Raw genomic sequence first — 23,391 nt, 5'->3', positions numbered from 1 at the left:
CCAACGTCTATCATCTTAAGATCATAAAAATAAATCCACTTGTTTTGAACGCAGCACTCGCAAACTGCCCCCCAACCGGTGCGTTCCAGCTGTCGGCTCCCAGCTGATTACCTCCACATGGCTGGCATTCAATTAACACCTGAAAACAAGAGGCGGAACCCTCAGCCGACTCTGCTGCCATCCATCAAGTATAAAACCTGCTTTTGACTTCGTACGTGTTGTCCCTGCACTCTTGAGCACCGTCATGGAGCATTCCAGGAGCCTGGTTGGTGTTTTGCTGGTGATTGTGGGACTTCTGGCCGGTGACGCTGCAGCCCAGCACTGGCTGGAGGCTCGGAACAACAACAACAACATCGTGCCTCCTGCATTGATGCCGCAGAAGCAGGCGGTGGTCCCTCGTGATGACAAATGCAATGTGGAGCACGACGAGATGATCCAGTGTGGCAGCCCTGACATCACCAGAGAGCAATGTGAAGTCATCAACTGTTGTCACAATGGACAGCAGTGCTACTATGGCAAAGCAGGTAGCTCGACGGTCTGTTGCTATGTGGGCGATTTTTAAATTTCAAAGGTTAACGGTCTAGCATGAGACAAGCATTATCTGGTGGGTCTCTTGAAACGCAGGTGATGAGTATTTCTTGCGCTTCTTAAGTTATGACTTTTATACTGGTGAAACAATTTCTAGCCATCTGGCCCTAATCTTTATCTTATTTTGAAAAGGTTGGTATCACCAGGAAAACTTGCTCAATAGACGGCTAATGTGTATATATATATATATATTTTTAAGTTGGTGTTAAACTGGAATTTGTCATTCAACATGCTTGCGAAAAATAAGGAACAGAATGAACACTCGATTTAAAATGCGTCGTAAGGATGAATGAAGATTGAATATTTTGAAGCCGCAATATTTCAGCCATCATGATAGTTGGTGGAACAAAACAAGCAATCAGGCCAGTGGTGGGTCCATTTAAAAAAAAAAAGTGACTTGATCAGTTCAGCAGAATCACAGATGCCTAATTCTGATTTGTATTCTGGGGCTTTGAATTTTTTTTTTCTCTTGCCGTTTAATCAGAATGTGTTCAATGTTGTCAGTATTGGTATACGGGAGTCTCTTGCAAGATGTAAAATAAATAAATTATAAAAATGTTTAATAGCATTGACAGCACTTGAAGATTTTTTTTTAATGATTTAAAAAATGCATTCAAACAAGGTGAGTGCAACGGAAAAATAACTACGCACTTAAATTTGCAATTAACAGTTGCGCCAGGAAAACTGAACCACAATTTCGTGCCATACGTTACAGTAGTTCAACAGCCGATTTACACGTTTACCTATTATGCACTGTAACAAATTGTGTTGATTCAAGCTTTTAATTGCATAACCTGAATGACGGACTATCTCCGCACATTTTTTTTCTTAATATAAACTGATTTTCAGTTTAAATATTGGGCAGTTGCACCATTAAAATTCAACATTTTTTTTTAAAAAATCTTGTCAGTGATTGTGCAGTGTACAAGAGATGGCCAATTTGTCGTGGTGGTGGCTCGTGACGCCACGTTGCCCACGGTGGATGTGACTTCGGTCAGCCTGTTGGAAATGAACGATCCCACTTGCAGTGCGGTCGACACCACCCCTGGGTTTGCCATCTTTCAGTTCCCCATGACCCTGTGTGGCACGACAGTCAAGGTGGGTGGGTGCCATTTGGAAAAACTGTCAAAGCTTGGCTTTGTCGACTGAAACTACACACGCCAATCGAACGGTAATCAAGGAAATTTGCAAGCATGTCTGATGGCTTTTTTTTTTTTTTTAAATCACAATTGCAGGAGGAAGACGGCTTTGTGGTATACGAGAACCACATGTCGTCATCGTATGAAGTGGGAATTGGACCCCGCGGTACCATCACCAGGGACAGTCATTTTGAGTGAGCACACCACCATACAAACATCAGTGATACAGATTCAAATATATATTTTGCTATCTAAGATTGATCTGTTCTGACGTGGACGAAACGGATCCATCTAAATAACACGGGTCAAATGCTTTAACTTTTTCTTGTTTATCCCCCCCCCCCAAGCATATTTGATTTCTATAATGTATTTCGAGAGTTTGTCTTGGCAAGTTTTTTTTTTTTTTTTTTAAATGAGATATCATGGCTATAAATTCTTTCTACCCCCCAAATTTGCTGCTGTAGACTGTAAATTTCCCCAGTGTGGGACAAATAAAGGATATCTTAACTTGTAATGCATTGTAAATGCGGAATTGTGCAAGCTTTTAAGTTTGACTTAAAAATTTATCAAATTGTGCTTGGAAAACTAGAGACAATTTTGAAATTGGTGTCGGGTCATTTGGGCACAGGGTAAAATAATGCTTTTTTTTTTTTTTTTTTTTTTTTTGACTAAATATTTTGAGCATCATTTGCGCACATTTTTAAATTAGGATCCTACCACATTGAGAAAAATGCCAATGGTGTCGGTACACACCCAAAGTCATCTCAAACCAGAATTTGTAGTACATAGGCTGGACCGCATACAGGAAAAAGTGTTGAGCCGAAACACTGAATAAGTTGGCCCGTAAGTGTTCTGAGCTGACAGTCTCCTTGATCAAAAGGTAAAATGCTCATTCTGAAATTCTACGTCGACCGGTTTTGAAATATAAAATGGTGTTGTAGTTCTCTAGTTAAGTCAAGCAAGTGTCAGCAGACTTATATTACCATACAGTAACAGTCACTGGTGTCCCCCCCCCCCCCCCCCCCCCCCCCCAGGTTGCTGTTCCAGTGTAGGTATTCAAGCACAGGTGTGGAAGCGTTGGTCATGGAGGTCAACGACCTTCCTTCACCTATGCCAGTGGCTGCCGGCGGACCCCTCAGGGTGGAGCTCAGACTGGGCAATGGCGAGTGTTTCTCAAAGGGTTGCGTTGAAGGTGCGCATCGCCGTGCCCCGTCTTGCAACGCGGCACTTTGCACGCCTCCGAGTGACTCTCTCCCTGCAGAAGAGGCGGCGTACAACTCCTTCTACACTGCAGCAGACTACCCAGTCACCAAAATTCTGAAGCAACCGGTGTATGTTGAGGTCCGCATCCTCGACAGGTCTGATCCCAACATTGTTTTGAATTTGGAGCACTGCTGGGCCACCACCACTCCCAATCCTAACGATGTCCCTCAGTGGGATCTTCTGGTTGATGGGTAAAAGCTAACTTTTTTATTTTTGAAGACTATTTCCCCCTACCACCAAATTTCGCTTCTAGCCTTGAAGACTCATTCTTGTTGTCTGCAGATGTCCCTTCAGTGACGATCGCTACCAGACCATTGTGGTGCCCGTGCAGGAGTCCTCCACAATACAGTACCCAACACACTACAAGCGTTTCATCTTCAAGATGTTTGCCTTTGTGGAGCCAAACTACTTCAGTCCCCAAAGGGACAGGGTACTGTCCAAACCTCATCAAAACACTTGACTATATAGTAAAGCACTAGTTGGCCAAAGGCAAATTGTAACCAGATCATGGTGGCAAATGCTTCTTGTCATTGTGACTTGTGAAATGTGTTGACCAAAGTTTGCTCCATTGTGCCTTTCAAAATAACTAACTAAATTGGCGAAACATCCAATAATCAATTTTTTAAAAGTTCTGGTCGACATCCGATTCATATTGCAGTCTGTAGGTCTTTCTACAATTTGCTAGAGCAATACTGAAGGACATTTACATTTGGCTCAGACCGTTTTTCCCAGGCAGCAGAGGTTGATTAATCAACCACTTTACAATCTTTTTAAAAGTAATTTGCTGACTTTAATCATAAATGGGAGCAAAGTTTAGTCAGCAGCTTCATAAAAATGTATTTATATATTTTTTATATTGAGCTAATCTGGTACATGAGGGACTCATGCCTTAGATCAGGGGTGACCAACCTTTTAGAGTGAGAGCTACTTCATGTGTACTCATTGTGTGAAGGGCTACCAAACTATAAAAGTCAAATAACATCTGTAAAAATTACATTTAATATTAGAATGTGTCATTTTTAACACTTAATGATTTATTTAACTTTTCAGGCTCTGGTCATCTTAACTCATTCAGTACCAACCAAGTCTGAAAAGACGTTTAAAAACGTCTTTGGGAGTGAATGAGTTAAAGATGTCTCGCAATACTGCCAGTGTTTGCATTTTTTTAAAATCATAATTTCTACTAGCACTGGCGGGCTATTGGTGGCCCATGGCACCAGGTTGGTGACCCCTGCCTTAGATTATCTTTTGGGCATCTGGTAATCGGGCCTCTTGCTGGAAAATGCTTGAATCTGACCCGATTGTCAGTATGCATGTTACCCTCCTTCGGCTAGTCTGTAGGTAGGAGACATTGCTCAAGATGCAATTCTGTTAGGTATTTCCCTCCAGCACACTAGTTTCAGACAAAATGGGCAAGCCAGCAGCCCAAAAATTGACTCGCCGTTAATTGGGCTATCCTATCAGAAGTCCATGAGATGGCTATTTATTTTATACATTTTTTTTTTTTTGCTGCTTGACTGTGTACACAATGTGACTTTTCAGATTTTCATCCACTGCAACACAGCAGTGTGCCATCCCAGCAGCACAAACGCCTGTGACCAATCGTGCCTTCACAAACCTCGTGAGTAATCGCTTCCAACTTTGAAAGATGTCTCTCCTCCAATGGTTAATCTTGGCATTTGTTTACTTTCAAAAATTTCAGGTAAATCGGTGAGTGCAGCCCACAGGTCACCAAGCCATGATGTGGTTTCTAGCAGCCAGGTGATCATGGCCCCAATGAGGGGCCTCTCTCCTGGGCCTCTGAAAAAATGGAAATGATGACCACCTACCCAAAACCGATCATGACTTTTAATAAAGGCTTGTTATAAAGCGCTCTGTTGCAGCATGCTTTGTCGCATTGCTAATGTGAAGGTCACCGTCTTGACGTGCTGTGCAAAGGCACGGATGGAACCCCTTTTACGCACACAGTGGAATGTGGTAAAATTTTGTTTGGAGCAAATGGATGGCGAAGCGTTCTTGGCAAACTGCCCTCGACTTATCACATGGGTATTGTATAGCCTAGCACAGGGGTCGGCAACCTGTAGCTCTTTAGCGCCGCCCTAGTGGCCCCCCGGAGCTTTTTCAAAAATGTTTGAAAATGGAAAACAATGGGGGGGAGGGAAATATATTTTTTATTTTAATATGGTTTCTGTAGGAGGACAATGTTTTTCAATGCTGTAAAAATGTGTAGCATAAATATTAAATGCCAACATTTCTATCAACGAGGATTTGCGTCATAACCTGCGACACGCGTTCCTATTGGCAAGACGGGATGCTAGGTAGGTGGCTGTTAAAGAAAAAACTGTGTTTCATGTACAATTCACAGAGGGTACCGAAAAGAATTGTAATGTGGAGAAGCAATTTAAAACTCTACTCGTGAGCTATGATGGTTAACATGCTGCAAAAGTGCGTCCCATGCCTCGATCGTCTTAGCGGCCGGTATGACTGTTGCTCATTGTGGCATGCATGTGTAAGTGTGTGTGTGTGTGTGTGTGTGTGTGTGTGTGTGCGGTAACTGGTTGATCGAAAAGTAGATCTTCGGTCAAAAAAGGTTGGGCACCTCTGCTCTACAGGGTGCACTGCAGGGAAAAAAAATAATCATGAAGGCTCATTGGGTATTTGTAGCCAATTTAGTCATTTTGATAGTAGGCTAATATGGATACATACAGCATGTGTTGCCTTCATTGTAAGGCTTGTATAAGGCTTTTAATTTTTTGTGGCTCCAGACAAAAAATGTCTGACATTTTAGGTTGCCGACCTTTGAGAATGATTTCTTCCCTCCCCCCTCTATAGGGCATAAAATGTACACAATAGGGTTGACTTTTTTTTTTTTTTTTATTTTTTATGCGAACATGACCCAATACAGCCTATAATTCCCACCTTGCAAAGCAGGCATCAAATGGCTACTTGAGTTGTGATCCAACAAATATATCCAGTTTGACATAATCCCAGTCATAAAAATGCCTGTTGCCAATCGAAGTTGAAGATGTGCATCCTCAGTCTCCCTGTGAGCCTTTCACATTTCTCCACAACTGCAACTTGTGCATCATTCTCCCTCACTGTTTTGCACGCCTCCCTTTTTCCCAACTCCTCCGCCCCCCTCCTTTCATTGAAATGGGCATCACGACTCTTCTAGACTTGCTTGTTTCTGCTTGTATGAACAGGGGGGGGGGGGGGGGTGCAGATAGAAAAAGCAGAGCGGCTCCTTGCACACATTTATTCTTAACGGATGGGCAAAGAATGCAGTGTGCGTTTCATTTGTCAAGACTGTTGTTTCGATCCATACGTAGAAGACATACTGGTACTTATTTTTTTAACCCTTTCAGGGACAGTGGTTACTACAGTGGACAGGTTATGTTATCGGGCGACTGCGTGCAAGTGATTGCAAGTAACGCTGCAATCCCATTCACGAACAACATCCTGTCTGGTGCCAAACGAAGGCCTTTTTTTTTTTTTTTTTTTTGCAAGACATCGATTCCCATGTCCGCCTCACAGTTCTGGGTTCAAATGCATGTTCGAGTCATTGAGGATTCAAAATTTTCTATACAGTAGGTGTGAATGTGATCAGTTGTTCGTCCATATGTGCCCTTTGTTGGCAAGCGACCAGTCCAGGGTTTGCTTCTCTCCCAAAATCACTTGAGATCAACTCCAGCTCAGCCTTGAGCCTCTTGAAAATGGCTGGATCGCTGTTTGGAACAAGGTATGAGTGTAAAAAAAAGAAATCTGATTGGTGTCACATTGAGTGCACGCCGGTCAGATCAATAAAACATGACAAGAAAAATTGCATCAATTGTACCCTAAGCACAATTGATGTATGAAATTGTGCGTGCGTCCGTATTCTGTTCATCAGGACAGAGTTAACAAGAAATTACAATGATGAGAGATGATAGAGGCGATTAATGGGAGAAGTTGTCCTTGAGCCAAAATGATCAAGAAAGATTTAATTGAGGTCTATCCGGCCAGTTAATGGCGGCTGTGTATTTTATGAGCTTGTTTCACTGCTTTGCATTTTATCGTATCCCGCCCACACTGTTGCAAGTTCTTGTTTTCCACTGCTTTGCATTCTGTACTTGTCTTGTAAAAGCATTTATGTGATATTGAGAAGTCCTTCAATCGGTCACTTAGTTTCTTTTGCTCGTCCTGTTCAGGACTGCGAGCAGATGAGGGTCGAGTAGCTAAAAGGCTCAACTACGAGTAAAAGCAGCCCTGCAAATACTTTCTGAAAAAGATACAAGTACAGTAATTACACCGCCCCACCCCCCCCCCAGTATGGCGGGGGTTATGCTTCAAACCACTCAATGAAATCTGCGATCTAGAAATAATTTAAATGCTCTCTAAGAATTGTTTTTATATCGTTTTAAGGTCATTAGACACACTTTTAGAATAATGCAAACAACTTTCAACACATTGAGATAGAGCAAGAGCAATACATAACCCAAAAGTATTAAAATAGTGTTCCTATTTCTCTATGAGTTTACAGTAGACAAATACAGGGTTTTTTTCCAAATTAACACATCTCAAAATATACATCAACAATCAGGGCCAAGTAACTGGCAGATGTCGCTTTATGTAGGCGTAAAAAGCAGGATTAAAGCAGGATTACAGCGGATGATATTCAATCACACTGATCAACATTTTAATCTGAGATGGTTTTCTGAGTCCCAAAACGTATTGTGGATGTTGACTATTTCGAGCACATCAAGTTTTTGATGTAGTCAATCTTTTCGTTTGTTTTTAATATGACCCAAAAAAGCGTGCTCATTACAACACATGGTCAAATCGGAATTGGATTTGACCATGTGTTGTAATTTACAGCTTTGACCTTTTAGAAAAAAATTGCACCTGTTGCTGAACCTAACCCCTAATTCATAACAAAAACAGCCCAAATCACTTTTGTGTGTAGCAGGCTGTAGACTCATTAAAGTCTCTACATCGTCCAATAGATAGTTTTCTATGTGTGCCCTGGAATTGAGAGCAGTGACTTGATCCAATGTGATAATGACTCAGTCACGCTAGACAGCTTGCACTCACACATTTAGGCCCATAAAGTGTTTAATTGGGGCATGTTAGTTGTTCTCTATTGGCCTCCCTGGTGTGAGAGACAGGGAGAGCGCTACCTGGCCATCTGGCTAGCGGCGCCCTTACAAGAGCAGCAGGTGGGTCAGCAGAGCTGCCATCTCTAACTGGTCCACCTCCCACGAGAGCAACTTCAGAAGCAGAATTAGTCAGTTTAACTCCCACACTGAACCCAGGACACCAGTTCGGCTGCAGCGCCTCCCATCTGGTTGCCGTTGGATGCTTTTATGACTGCGCTGAAGGGAGAGAGTTGTAGTTTGCAGTGGTAGGGGGGGGGGGGGGGGCAGGGATTATTTTTGCCCTGTGAACCGCGTCAAACTCAACAAGTAACTGAATAATACAGAATGGATATCCACCAGGGATCGAATCATTCCAGTCATTCAAGTTATTTGCGGTTTCATTGCTCAGTTTTTTTGATTGTGGTTTGGAGTGTCCTACCTACCGTATGTTGTTATTAGTTTTACGATTACTTTTGTGATTACTGAGAAGACCTCAAAGCAAATTGAAGGTGGGAAAAATGCTCAAATCCAGATGGATTAGCAGTACTGTGTATGTGTACTTTGATTTAGTACAATCACACACAAGGACATAGCATAAACATTACAGTAATCGTTTTTAATCCGTTTAATGTCAGTATGTTTTAGAGCACAGGTGTCAAGCTCAAGGCCCGGGGGCCATATCTGAGCCGCCACATCATTATATGTGGCCCGCGAAAGCAAATCAAAGATGGCATCTTTCATGATGCCTGCTAAAATCGCTACCAAAATTTCAAATTCTCATTTGCAATAAATAAGAGTGATACAGTACTGTAAGCATTTTCTTGTTACCAAACCCCTCATTACAGTAACTTAAACGATAGGTGAATAAACATTTATTCTTCACTACTTTATATGGTTTCAGTGATAACGGCCCTGCAAGGAAATTGGTAACAAAAATGTGCCCCGCGACTGATCTGTCAGGACCCACACAATATTATAATATATACCAGTGGCGTTCCATCAGGGCCAGCAAGGCCTTCTCTGCTGGCCTAAACATTCTCAGAAAAGTAAATTTAATTAATTTACTTTTCTGAGAATAACAATTTAATTTATGTTATTTTATTTTCATAAATATGTCAACAAAATTATTGTCTGTATTCTTTACGTCATACTATTTCCACTTAGTCGAGTGGCTTTCAATGTTATTTTAAATAACATTGAAAGCCACTCGATAAATAACTTATTTATTATGGTAGAGTTTTTAACCAATCATATTTCAGCTAGCCTGTGTTGCCAGGTAAATTAAACTTGCTCGGGGCCTTCAACTTAAACAGAGCAGGCCCCTGTGCGCTGTAAGTGAACGGGCACAGTCAGGTTGCAATAGCCAATCAGATCACGAGTCTGCGTACAAGGGCCAGCTAGAAGGGCTCACGTCGAGACTGGATGTGCACGTTCGGTGATTGGATGAGCGCCTGCTAGAGCTATCACTGCATTTTAACCCAAAATGGCCAAAGGAGACGACATTGATCTGGTTGCAGAACTCCTTTCCACACAATTTTCAAGACGGACCTTCCACGAAAAGCTGGATATTGTGCGAAGAGGTCGCCCAACTCCTGCGCTAGCTAGCCTGTCCCAGCAAGGAAAAGGGTTTGTCTGTCATTTTCAGACGAGCAATTATGAACGGCACCTGTGGCTCACAGCCTCTGAGAAAGGTTGCAAATTGTACTGCTGGGAATGCCTTTTGCTTGCAACTGACCGATTTGCTGTTTGGAGCCACACTGGATTGTTTTACCAAGGCAGCAAGGAAACATCAGAGCATGGCTGGGCACTTACAAGCTACGGTGCGTTTCAAAACGTTTGGGGACACTGGCACTACATTGGTGAGTAAATGAATTTTAGTTTACATTTCTTCTTGTCATTTTATTTCATTTGTATTAAATTAATGGTAACAAAATAAAATGACAAAGATGCAAAAATGTATCAAATAAATCTGCTCACCTGCAATTTATAATGGTGCATTGTAGTCACCTTTGTGCACTAAAGTTCGTTCAATCTCAGCTGCTCAACATTTTCAGTTATTTGCTGTTGCGTAGCCTATTCTCAAAATGCAAATGATCTGTTCACTTTATTTTCAAAGAATAGTTTGTTTTGTCATTGTTTGGTTGGTGTCTTATATGAAACTGCGACATTGCGCAATTTATTGGACAAGCTTGTTTAAGATTTGAATTAGTATTTTGAAATCATCTTTTTATTTTTGACACTATCTGTAAATTTAGTTTCCTGCTCTTAATTGTAAATGCATACTTGATGGTTTTAAATGCTCCTGAAATGAAGTGCTGCTTGACGAGCCTATATTGTGTTAATGTACAGGTATGTGACGTCACTGAAGGCCTAAGGTTGAAATGCCCGGCCCGCCACTGCTATAAACACTGCACCTACTTTCACCAGAAATATTTGTAGCGTTTTTCCATTCTATCGCGACAAGCAGGAGAACGTTGTCCGGTTTCAACAATAGCACCAACTTCTGTCCCAAAAGCAGAGAAAATGAGCTTTTTGTGAAAAGAAACATGACAAACACTGATAGACTTTTTTTTTACAATTTGTGACAGTAAATGAGTTAAAAGCAAAATATATATATTTTTAAAAAAACACTCCACACACCTCACACTGCATTGATAATTATTCAGGATATTCTGACAGAGGCGTACAAAAATCCAGCCGTGGCTGACTGATTGGAAGGACTGAATCAAGTTAAATATCGGCCTGATTGTATCAATGCCCCTGGTTCAAGATGATGCTGTTTTGCACTCCTTCCCTACCTTGTTGCTTTTTACTGCGAGTATTAAACATACCCCCCCCCCCCCCCCTCCCCTATGAGAGAACACTCCTAACAACACTTTTCCCTGGTGAAACAGCCGCCGCTCGAGTGGCAAATGCCTCTCTCAGCCACGTTTTCAAGCCTGGCCATGTGCGGGCATCACACAACAGATGAGATTAAAGTTCTTCATTATTCAGCAAATCCCGAGGCGCTGCAGAGTAATGAATTCGCCGTGAGAAGACGGAGGCGGCGCAAAGGACAAATATTTGACATTCTAATGACCAAAAGTCTTGTGTGTCCTGACAGAACTGCTCTTTAAAATGTGTTTCTCACATGAGAGAAACATCATTGGAAAGACTAAAATGTAATCAAGACATTTTTGTGGAAGAGCATTTCTCTGGCTTCAAGCTTTTTTTTTTTCCTGTGGAAAACTTGAGCAACAGAAAGTAGTATAGAGGTACCTCTACTTACGAAATTAATTAGTTCTGGAAGAAATTTCTTAACTAGAAGATTTTGTAAGTAGAGACGCGTTTTCCATGTAAATGCCCTAATCCGTTCCACGCTCCCCCAAAATTCAGACAAACGTTTCCTAAAGCATAAATATGCATCAAAATATGTCACAAATACATGTTACAATTAGATTATTGCACAATAAATGAGAGTTGTGTATAATGTAAAAAAACAAAGAATAAAAACTATGGTCATTTAACTTTTAACTGCATACTCATCGTTTTTTTCCCCTCTTTAGTCCATGTTCTCTCTCAGAAGTGGTTTTTGCTTGCCGTTTTGTCAAGAACTGATCCAGGGACGTTTGCTTTTGTTGGCTTTTAACAATCCTTCGAAAATGTCCAATAGTGAGCGATCGCCGGTGAATACTTTCTTTCTGGGTGATTCACATTCACGTAAAACTATCGGAACCTGTCCTGGCCCGAGGGGCGAAAGACGAGGACGCTGCATAGACTCATATCTATCTATTTGTCTACCTACACGTATAGACACAAACGGTAGCGGTCTCTCTTAGCCAATAGGATGCCAGGATAATGCTCGGTAAGTTAATGGTAGAGTAGCTATAAATATGTTGCGTTCAGGAAATTCGGAGCTGGGAGTGGAAGGCCATACTGTGTTTTTACCTTTCCTATCTTGAAATTTCTTTCGTAACAAGAGGCAATATTTTCCCGTTGAGACGTTTCGTAACTTGAAACTTTCGTGTGAAGAGACGTTCGTAAGTAGAGTTACCACTGTAGTGTGAATAAATCGATCTGAAAACACCCTGTGAACATTTGACAGAGACAGAAGCAATCGAGCACTTAATTACATCTGGATTAGATGCAAATAAATACATCACATACAGAGTGAGGTCAGTGACGAATGCGACTCATGCGAACAACACGACGCAAAAATTTAACAAAAATGAAATATCTCAAATTAAGGCTAAATATTTTTCAGACCAGGCATTTTTTGTGTCATGTAGCATTTCATTAGTTTCAAGACGTATAGATGTGTGTGTGTTTGTGTGTGTGTGTGTGAGCAAATTCAATAGATGCTACGTCTGACAGCGTGACTGTGACATAGCCAGGATTAATTAGGCCCTAGACACTCCTTGGATGAGAGCGAAAATGAAATCAGAGGAGAGACAAATCAGACTCATCTCACCACCAAGATTTGCAACATTACAGCGACTATTGGAATAGCTATCAACGAGTCACGGCTCCCAACAGGAGGTTAAACATGGAAAAGCCTCCCTGCTGTCCAACAGGCCGAATGTGACGCCAGGGGAGAGGAAAGGAGACGTACCGACAGGCAATCTTGTTAGCACGAGGCCTGAGGAAAGGAGGAAGGGGGCTGCAGAGGATGCGGAGGTTGAGGTATCAGGCTGGGAGAATGATAGCCTGTCAGAAAAAGACTCGAAGGGGCGGAGCCGCTTGTTGCTGCCTGCAAGCTGCTCACATGACATTCGCAACAGGTTTCAAAAGGTGCCATTACTTGGAGTCAGAAACCCAATGCCGGACACGTTATTGAGTGCCCCTCGTGCATTCTAGTGAGGTGCAACACAAAGCTGCCACTCCAAAAAAAAACAAGAAACAATCACTTCTGAACACCTCACACTACAGAATAATGACTCACGATAATCGTTGTGATAGTCGATAATTAGGTCCTTGCTGACGTTGATCAAAAGGAGCAAGGGGGAAAAAAATTGGGAAATTCTATGGGATTATTTTTAAAGTGTGTACTGGTCTGAACATTTTCGATTTTTGAAACTTTATCGGTGAGGGGCGAAAAAAGACAGTCTCAACCCACCCCTCGCCTTGTGATTATCGTTCAGGATAATCATTTGGAGGAATATTGACAATTGTAATTTTGCTGACTTTGATCAGAAGGGGAAAAACTATTGTCAAAAGTCACTCTTAACACACCCACACAACGGGATAATCGCTCAGGATTCGGGCTGCGGATGAAATATTTACCTGCGGCCCTTGTGAAGATAAGCGGATTAGAAAATGTATGGATGGATGGATACAGTAATCCCTCATTTATCGCGGTTAATGGGGACCAAAACCACCCGCGATAAAGGAAAATCCGCGAAGTAGTGACTAATTAACATATACAGGTAGAATTTTTTTTTTCCAAGTCTGCAAAAAGTCCGTGAGAAGCTGCAAAACAACAGCGAGTCACATAGAGCAACATATACAGTACTGTACTCCATGTACTGTATATGAAATTTTATTTGTTTGTTTATTTATTTATTTTTATGAGTATGTTTGAAAAAATCCACGATGAACCGAATCCGCGATAAACGAACCGCGAAATAGCGAGGGATCAATGTATTGTACTAATTGTCTCATCAATTATTGGTGTGGGATGTTTTAATAACTATTTTACTTCCCCACTCTGCTCAGGAAAATGAAAATGGCAAACCTTTCCAATATTTATAACCACAAACAACACAGAGTATGACTGATCAAATTTGAAGAAGGCCATAGAGGCCTGGTGTCTTAGATTTTATCCTGAGTGATTATCATGTTCTATCGTGAGTGTAAAAAAATGGTTGGGATGTCAATCATGAATGTTAAGCACAAATATCAGAGCTTCCTTTCTATACAATTTCGTGGTAATTTTCCCAGTGGAACTTTCCGCAATCTATTTTAGAAGTCCAATGAATTGAGATTCCACCCCTCACCCCCCTCTGCAGCCTATGCAGCGATTCCTTCTGCAGAGGTGCGCAGGTAAGGGTCCAATTTGGCAGTGACAGCACCTGGAATGGACGCGAGCCATCCGGGGAGTGGGAGAAAGGACAGGAGTGCTGACTGGGGAGTATGCTAAGAGACAGCACTTTTACCTTGAGTGTCTTTGGCTAAAGAAAGGAAGGTCACCAGAACAGAAGACACGAGATGGACACACAATGTAAATGCGTCACGATTGTAAAACGACAACAACCTTGACAAGGACAAGTGCGGCTGTTTCAGCCACCAAACAAAACCAACTGCTTCTCTTTTGTGTAAACAGTAATACACTTAATGACATTTTAAATGAGGCCGCATGTATCCTTTTTTTATATGACCTATCCTTCTTTGGGTTAGCTGATTAGCTAACTGATAGCTAACTGGCATTTTGCGCCTCATTAAACCACACTGAATAGTTAGTTAGTTCGTTTTGTTTTATTGTCATTGTATTAAAAAAAACAAACACGCACACACACAACGAAATTGCACATGCCCAAAACTGATTATCCAAAAACTGGCCCATCTCGCTCACGTCATCCACCACGGCTATTTGGAGCTCTGTGTTACTTAAATAGCACCAGTTAGCTAGCAACAAGCTTAAACTGGCATCTGCTGTGGCGAAACATGTTGCAAAGTACCCGCGAAGTGAGTCATCACGTCTCTGGCAGCGAATAAGCTACATTTCTGACAAGCGTCATTGTGACAAAGGAAGAGGCCATGCTAATTGGTGAGCTAACCTAAGAGTGATATGGACAGTGTGACCATAATGCTTGGGTGATCTAGTCCACTTTTTCCGTCTGTCTGGTTGGAATCACGTTAAAGCGGCGAACATCCAACGGTTAGTTAATTGCTCCTCAAATGACGTCATTGAGTCGCAAAACGGCTCCACAAAGAAAATAAAAAAATGTAAGCCTTGATAATGATATTTGCTATTGTTTTGGGTTCATCTGATGAGCCCAGAAGAGGCCATTTGCATTCGTTCCATGCTCGCCAGAGGCTGAGCTGCATTGTGTTTGTCTACATGTGGCTAGAATGTGCGGAATCAGAATCAGTCTCTCCATCTCTTTATTGTCCTTTCAAGAGGAAATTAGTCTTGAGGTGGGGCTCCGAAAGCACAAGGCGCACAATGACAATATCAATGGTGAGGATAAGACATTTTAAAAGGCTAAAAGCCAGAAACAATCAAAAAAAGTAAACACCATACTCACACCTAAAATCACTAATAAATATTCAGTCCAGAGCTGTACCAAAAATTAGACAAATTACTATTAGGTATTGCTAAAAAGTGCAACAGGCAGATGTGCAAATTACCACTGGTAGCTGAGAACATAAGCAACCTCGAGACATTAAGCACATACGGTAAATTGCACTGGGGATAAACACACCGCACTTAACACCTCTACCTTTTTTTTTTTTTAATATCTAGTTTTAGTCCAGGAGAAATTGTGGCGTCCGCACAAAATGATGTGGGGGACCTGCTGGCCTTCAGTTTGACACCTGGAAGAAAACTGCACAGCACCCAGCCGCTCTGCCTTTTTTGAAACAAACAAAAGCAGCCGATGTCACATTTGAGAGTGTGGACGGAGAGATTGTGGCGTACGGCTATCATCAGCAGGCAATCTGCACCCAGATCATACCATTCTTCACACTAGACATTCCATTTGTCTCGCGCTGATCTTTCCTGTGCATTGTCCGAGGTGGCAGATTGTGGAATATTAAGTGGGACTTGCACGCATGTCCCACTGCACCACTGTAGCATGTTTTACATAAAGATGTTGCGGCGGTGTGGCTTTAAATATTAATCAGTCCGGGCCATGCTGTAGGATCGGGAGAATATCTTCTCAGCGCTGAAGTGTCCTGATAGAAATCTATGTGCACACATTGGCTGGATTTAAAATAACTGGCAACCTGTGGACTTTGCGGTATTCCGGTGGTGCTGCAGTGCTGTGAAGTATGTGTGTAAAGTGTGTGCGCATGCTGGATAACGGTGGCGGACTGCGCATTTGGTACGTGGGCCTTCATTAGGGACTAGCTTAATTGCCTCTTAATAGCATCACATCGTAATTATCCAACCCATTTATGCAATACAAAACAAAACAATGTAACGGTATGCAACTGTGCTACGACTTTGTGGAGCAGTTTAAAACCACGACTTAATGGATCACGTGACAAAAAAAAAAAAAAGATGAAATGTCAATTCAATACATCACACTTCTTACCAAATTTATTCGCATGTGCAGGTTGCTTTAGACGTGTTTTGCGTGTCAAACTTGGATTGGAGTGACCAACCAATTATCCATCCATCCATCCATTTTCCGATCCGCTTTATCCTCACAAGGGTTGTCGGGGGGGGGGGGGTGCTGGTGCCTATCCCAGCTGTCTTCGGGCACTAGGCAGGGGACACCCTGAACCAGTTGCCGGCCAATCGCAGGGCACACAGAGACGAACAACAATCCACGCCCACACTCACAACTAGGGACAATTTCGAGTGTTCAATCAGCCTGCCATGCATGTTTTTGGAATGTGGGAGGAAACCGGAGCACCCGGAGAAAACCCACGCAGGCCCGGGAAAAACATGTAAACTCCACACAGGGAGTGGAATCGAACCCGGTACCTCTACACTGTGAGGTCAACACGCTAATCACTGGGCCACCGGGCCGCTAGATAATCCATCACAATTGCTAATATAGTTGAAGTTACGCTAGCCAGCACGACTGATTCTGAAGATCAGGGAAGATTAGATTGCCATGGCAACACAAAGGATGAAATCTGATTGGACAAAAAAAATATAAAATCTAACATTCCCATACATGTCCTGGAAGCAGAGCCATAAGAAGCATGAAAAGATGAAAGTGAATTGACTGCTGGCGACAAAGTCATCTCATATCAGTAAACAAAAATAAGAATTTAGGTTGTTAATGTAGGTCGGCGCTGTATGTGTGCGTACTGACCGGATTGTGACTTTGATTCCTGCCAGTTCCTGAGCTCCCCGGTGTTCGAAGGACATGAGCGCGCCACCTCAAAACATCTGCTCCGACTGAGATGCACACACCCTAGCATGTTTGTGAAGGTGAAAACATATGCTCGCTCTCGCCCACCTACACGCATCAACACTCGTCACCCTTCATTTGGTACACTTGCGCAAACAAAATGGCAAACACAAATATTCTCCTGATTGGAAGGGCTAATAATTGAGATTAAATAAAGTAACTATGACAGAACCAAAATAATAGCGACATGATCAAAAATTGCTCTTTATCTGACAGTGACAGTGTGTTTGGAGCATGTATGTACTATACATGCGCCAACCACACAACCAAAAACAAAACAACGCAAAAAAAAAAAAAGTGCAAAAAATTACGGAAACTTTTAACAATTGAGCATGCGCATTTAAAAGCTTGGAGAAGGTCACATTAAGTTCACCTGTAAAGATTTGAATGCATTTTAGGCTCGTTCTGAAATTTCACCCAAAAGCCAAATATCTCAAAATTTTTGTGAGTGTTATATGTGCCCACACATGTCAAAAAGGGAACAAAATACGGCACCGTTATACCTCCCACGCTTCTGTGCTGGAGAAAAAAAAACAACCAATCAGATTGATGGCAACGTTTTGACACCAAGTCACAATCTCTGCCCACCTATGCCGTCCCACGTGGAACCCTTTCAAGGCAGCTCGCCGCTGCCTACGGTCCCAGCATCCACTTCGCCTGGCAGCAGGGAAGAAGCCAGCGAGCCGTGAAGCCATCCCTCTTGGCTCTCATACTCTCACTCACAGACAAGGTCTCATCTGCACAGGTCTCTCAGAAGAACCCGAGACCACCACAACCATTGTTTCTACAAGGAAGGCACCCACGATGAAACTAGAACACACTGTAACCTTTAGTGAATTTAATTTGACCTTTTTCCAACTTTTCAATGTCCAACTGTTCAAATGTTTCAATACCTTTTGCACAACGGGCTGTTATCTCACAAAATTCACTTCAATGCCTTTCTGTGACTCTTCCAGTATCTCTGTCATAATCTGCTGATGGTACTCGAAGCTCCTGATGAAGATGCCCGAATTTTTTTTTAAAAAACATCTCTGAATTCCTTTTAAGGCCAACTGAACATATGTACGTAATGTTTAATAATAATGTATTATTGTTTACTTCCGGATTGATGCTTGTGGAGATACTGACATGCAATTTGGACTATTTGATGTTTTCCATCACTTGGATAAAAATAGTCCCAAAAAAGGCATTTAATCGGAATGACACACTTTTAGACCGGCAGTGTAAATCCGGCAATAGAAATATGATATGAAACTCTCAAATTCTGCTTCTTATGCACTACCTATCTCAGAAAGGCCGCACAAATGTGTGCTAAAATGGACCGAGTGCATTTTTCCTGGTGTAAATAAAACACGGCTGTCCAACAGACACTGCTTCTATTTTTGAGGTTTCTGCAAACATACTGGAGGGATGCGGCGCACGATCACACAATAGCTTCGGCGGAGGAGATTTTCTCCAGGATAACACATCAAAATGGATCTTTTTTTGGGGGGGAGGGGGTATATCCCTTCTGCCCAGCTACAGCGAGAGAGACTTACACCATTTCCATTCCGAGTCAAACAAGCTTGAAAAATGCTCTGAATCTTGATGGCAAACGGTAAAACTCTGAAGACGCTCCATCGACACCGCAATCCAATTTTTAAGACGCTGAGAAACGCGAGGCCGCCGGCGTGGGCTCGTACTTATCTGATTTAAATGTGTTATCTATCTGTGCATTTCGCTCCGATTCCCAAGAGGGAAAACAAACACACACATTGCTTTGTCTCGCCCGAGGGAGGACATTTGACGACTCGTGCCGCCCGCCTTAAAAGTCGAAGGTCTAAGCTGGGGGGCGTCCGCAGCGATTCCATTGATTTGTGATTAATTAAGAATTTTTTGTGGCTCATGTGGAACTTGATCGATCGAGTGTGGTTATCAACAAGGTTCGGTTGTGCAATTGCTTTGGTTTCACACTCTGTACTTTCGTAGATGTACAGTACCATCATTTTTGAATATTTAAGCACCGATTCAACTCATTTGAGTAAAAAAGTGCAGTTTTCGAAATGCACTTGATTTGAAAGGTCAAATTCATTTTGGATGTTTTTTTTTTTCCCCTCCTAAATATTCAATGCAAACGACAGAAGGCCTAAAAAGTCATCAAGCGTGTGACCTGTAAATATGCACAGAATTCGATTGTTTTCAAATCAACCTCCCAATTACAACAGCAATTTTGGCGGGGGATCAAAAACCTCAAATCGCATTGAAATTTGAAGATGTTTGTTCACATATCTTTAATCCCCATTTTTTTCCCATCGTCCACAGGTCATTCGGTTCAATGTGCTGCTGCGATCGGTTCGGTGCACTGACTCTGCGTGCCGCTGCTGCATTTGTGCTATTCATTTTGTCCTTTGAAAGTTATTTTTTATAAAAAGGGGACAGGGGAAGTGGCGTGTGAAAAGTGAAACGTGAGCTTTGAAGCCCTTGAGTAGTACTATTACGATAATGACGACACATTGGTTTCATGAATAGTATTTGTAGATTTGAAAAATAACACCAAAAAGAACTCATTAGTAACAAGATTTCTATTCATTAACTCCCTGATGAATCGAAATATTGTTATTCTGTTACAGAAACTAAACAAAGCGTGAATCGTTTCACTTAGCGCCATTAATTCAGGGCCGCAGCCACCCACAAATCATGATTAAATTTTTTTTTTAGCTTGATCACCTTGATCACTTCAATACATATGCAGGACGGTGGCCTGGTGGGCCAGTGGTTAGCGCGTCGACCTCACAGTGCAAAGGTCGTGGGTTCGATCCCGGCTCCGGCGTTTGCATGTTCTCCCCGGGCCTGCGTGGGTTTTCTCCGGGTACTCTGGTTTCCTCCCACATACCAAAAACATGCATGGCAGGCTGTTTGAACACTCCAAATTGTCCCGAGGTGTGAGTGTGAGCACGGATGGTCGTTTGTCTCTGTGAGCCCTGCGATTGGCTGGCAACCGGTTCAGGGTGTCCCTTGCCTACTGCCTGAAGACAGCTGGATGGACATATGTAAACCAATATTTCATTGCTCCACAAATATTAACCTACACCGATGGATCGATTTAAGGATGTCAAATAAATTGAAGTGAAGGATGTCAAAGTGTCCTTTGCTTCCTTTGTTTTTTGGAAGAGAATATTCGGACACCTCTGCCCTACTCCATCCATCTGGCCCTTGCACACGTACCAGTTAAAATCAGGTGAGACTGTGGAGTCACACATAGGAAGACGCCAACACATTGTTGAAGCTATGCTGTGCTCCTGCGTGGGTGTGGCTAAAGACACAATCAGAGCAGCAACAAAGAGAAGGGGACCCAATATAAACCCTGTGTGAAACATATCATGCAAGTGACATACTGTGACAATCCATAAGACGGGAAAATTGCTGTGGCTTCTTCTTCAAAATGTTGGAAATAAAATGAGCCATTTTTGAACAACAGCTATAAGTGCTAACTTGCTAACTCACTTCATGGTAGCTTTAACTCATCAGTATGGGCCCTTGTTGGATCCAAATCTTGACCCAACATGCTGGGTCGAATCCTCAACCCAACATCAGGTGGTAGAAATAATCCATAGCACTGGCTCAGTCCTTTTTGGACATTTGGCTTACTTGGGGTTGAATGGACTTGGATGCTACAAACAAACAAGTTATCGATCCGAGTGTTGCGACCAGAAAAGGAGGAGACGACGGCGCAGAAAGCACGTCGCAATCCTCAGAGCGACCCGAACTGCCATTTTATATAATTATTGATTTCTAACACCAAGACACCCGGCACACCATTGATCTTTGATGCCATTAAGAGCTGAAGAAGCACCCCTGCGCTACACGGGCCAAACGCATGCAGTAAACATAGCGCGGCACGATGCATGGAATGTGGATGTATCAACGTCGAAAGACAACTAGTCTAGCAGTCTCGATTAGTAGAATGCACGATTGACCGACAGTCTACCTCCACGTCTCCATCGGTTCTACCCCCCCACCCCTTTTACAGCCCCCCACCCCCATACAGTGCTCCAGGGCATGGCTGTCAGTCCTGCTACTATATGAGTGACGGGGAGAAAGTGGTGCATGAGGCAATTAATATTCAGAAACACTCCTCTTTGGGTTAAAAAAAAAAGGAAGGAGGGCAGTGGAAGAGAAGGGATGGGGATCCGAAGACACAGGATGTACTGCTTATAAAACTCTTGGCGTCGGACTCTGCTCCTCGTAGTTCAGAGATATTTCAATCAATGGACCATTAGGTGAAGTAATGACCCTGCTCCAATTGCCTTTAATTCGAAGCCAGAAAACTCATTTGACATGGAAGGATGAAATCCAAAAGGAGGAATTAATCACATCGGTTAGGTGGCACGGGGGAGACGACACCTGTGGCTCAAGGTGAATTGGAAGCAGGAAGAAGACAATAAAAGCCTGCATATTTCGGAGGATTCGGAAGCTCGCCAGAAGGCAGAGCAAGCGGCAGCTCCCACCTCGAACGATCATACACCAACACCGATGCAATAAAAGCTTCACTCGGCACGCATGACACCACCAGGCACGACCTCATTGTCAACTCACCAAAGTTTGCTGGTACTGCAAGGTCCGGTTCTCTGGCTTGCCCTTCACCATGGCGGCGATATCCTCATTAGGATAAAGCAGCCAGAGACCCCTCCGGAACACCGGGAGCCTGTTAGTTCATTAGCACATAACCCCGACCGCCATGGCGAGCGCTTGGAGGAACAGGTCTCGGGGAGAGAGCATCCTCGCCGCGGATCATGACGCCAGGCGACGTCGAGCTGCCGTCGTCCGTGTGTGAGAGGCAACGCACTCCGGTCCGGCAGCTCCGCTGCCTAGCACTACCCCCACCACCACCACCACCACCACTCAGCCTCAGTGTTGTGCTCCATAAGTGGCAATATGTGTGTGGTTGATGTGCTTGACTTCCTGGCTGCTGCTTTTTGATAAGCTGTATGTTAGGCGTGATAGAGATACTCTAGATGTTAAACGCAGGTGAATTTTGATACACCGATTACAAAATTAGCTATGTGTACATATGGGCTGAGCCGATTAGTCGCTGAGCCAACTTTTATCAATTTGCTTCCACCTTGAAAGCTTGAAATCGACTCATCGCTAGAGGTGGGTCGTAACATGGTACATTTACGGCATTTATAGGATCGGCGTAATTTTTTCGCTGAAATTATACATGTCAGAGTAGTTCCAGCTTTGATTAAAAAAATAAAAAATACACGCAGGAGTAAAGCAGGGGTCATCAACTTGGTGCCCCCCTCCCCCCAAGGACAGCATTGAGAGGCTGCAGTAAAAAATAGCGCACCAGTGATGGGACATTGTGAAATGCTGTAGAAATGATCATTTGAAAATTTAAATACTGGCACAGCTTTAACGGAATCGTGCTGCCTTTTGATATGTATCAATTTCATAATTATTGTGAGCATCAACAACATGTCTTCACATAAATGAGCGTCGTTTATGATTAATAACAATTAGGGATGTTCAATTCCACTTTTTTTTTCCAGACAGATGCCAGAAGGCTAAACTCTTGAGTACTCCGATACCTAGTAACCGATACCACTACTATTTTTAAATAAATCAAATGTACGTATTGATATTTAGATGTATAAATCAAACCAATGTCAGAGGAAAGACATTTCATTTGTTGCCGACTCTGAAATAGAGAATCCTTCATTCATTCATTCATTCATTCATTCATCTTCCGAACCGCTTGATCCTCACTAGGGTCGCGGGGGGTGCTGGAGCCTATCCCAGCTGTCTCCGGGCAGTAGGCGGGGGACACCCTGAATCAGCTGCCAGCCAATCACAGGGCACAAAGAGACGAACAACCATCCACGCTCACACTCACACCTAGGGACAATATAGAGTGTTCAATCAGACTGCCACGCATGTTTTTGGAATGTGGGAGGAAACCGGAGCACCCGGAGAAAACCCACGCAGGCCCGGGGAGAACATGCAAACTCCACACAGGGAGGCCGGAGCTGGAATCGAACCCGGTACCTCTGCACTGTGAAGCCGACGTGCTAACCACTGGACTACGGGGCCGCCCGAAATAGAGAATTTAAGTTCAAAATAAAAACAACTCACTCCGATTCATTGTTAATACAACAACAGCAATGGACAATCAAAGTGACAGCTCAGTGGGTTTTAGCCCTTGTTCAACATAAATTGAAAAGCAAAATATGACAGGTT

The 23,391-nt window shown here is 42.8% G+C and overlaps 2 protein-coding genes across 4 annotated transcripts in view; one reads left to right on the top strand and one right to left on the bottom strand.

The window, feature by feature from the left end:
* The window catches only part of clcn2a (chloride channel, voltage-sensitive 2a), a 49,120-nt gene extending 27,145 nt beyond the window's left edge, over positions 1–21,975 (bottom strand). For all 3 annotated transcript variants that reach the window (XM_086128973.1, XM_086128974.1, XM_086128975.1), the window contains exon 1: positions 21,748–21,975. In XM_086128973.1, the coding sequence (XP_085985099.1) occupies positions 21,748–21,798 (51 nt within the window). In that variant the 5' untranslated portion in view covers positions 21,799–21,975. The remainder of the gene's footprint in view (positions 1–21,747) is intronic.
* Positions 161–4,619, top strand: LOC147194535 (zona pellucida sperm-binding protein 4-like). Its single transcript, XM_086129432.1, has 6 exons — positions 161–524; positions 1,499–1,686; positions 1,824–1,921; positions 2,762–3,181; positions 3,273–3,420; positions 4,533–4,619. The coding sequence occupies exons 1-6, from the start codon at positions 245–247 to the stop codon at positions 4,617–4,619; spliced, it is 1,221 nt and encodes a 406-aa protein (XP_085985558.1). The 5' UTR covers positions 161–244.
* Positions 21,976–23,391: the final 1,416 nt, after the last annotated feature.

The sequence above is a fragment of the Hippocampus guttulatus genome, chromosome 14, assembly GCF_054856545.1.
Source record: "Hippocampus guttulatus isolate MCC_2025c chromosome 14, RoL_Hgut_1.0, whole genome shotgun sequence".
Classification (NCBI taxonomy): Eukaryota; Metazoa; Chordata; class Actinopteri; order Syngnathiformes; family Syngnathidae; genus Hippocampus; species Hippocampus guttulatus.
Note: the sequence above shows the minus strand (reverse complement) of the source record. Positions and strands in the feature narration are given on the sequence as shown.

Excerpts from the sequence above, each read along its gene's own strand:
- LOC147194535 (XM_086129432.1), top strand. The coding sequence starts at position 245 with ATGGAGCATTCCAGGAGCCTGGTTGGTGTTTTGCTGGTGATTGTGGGA. Across the intron at positions 525-1,498 it reads GTGCTACTATGGCAAAGCAG|TGATTGTGCAGTGTACAAGA; the intron begins GTAGCTCGACGG and ends AAATCTTGTCAG. Across the intron at positions 3,421-4,532 it reads TCAGTCCCCAAAGGGACAGG|ATTTTCATCCACTGCAACAC; the intron begins GTACTGTCCAAA and ends GTGACTTTTCAG.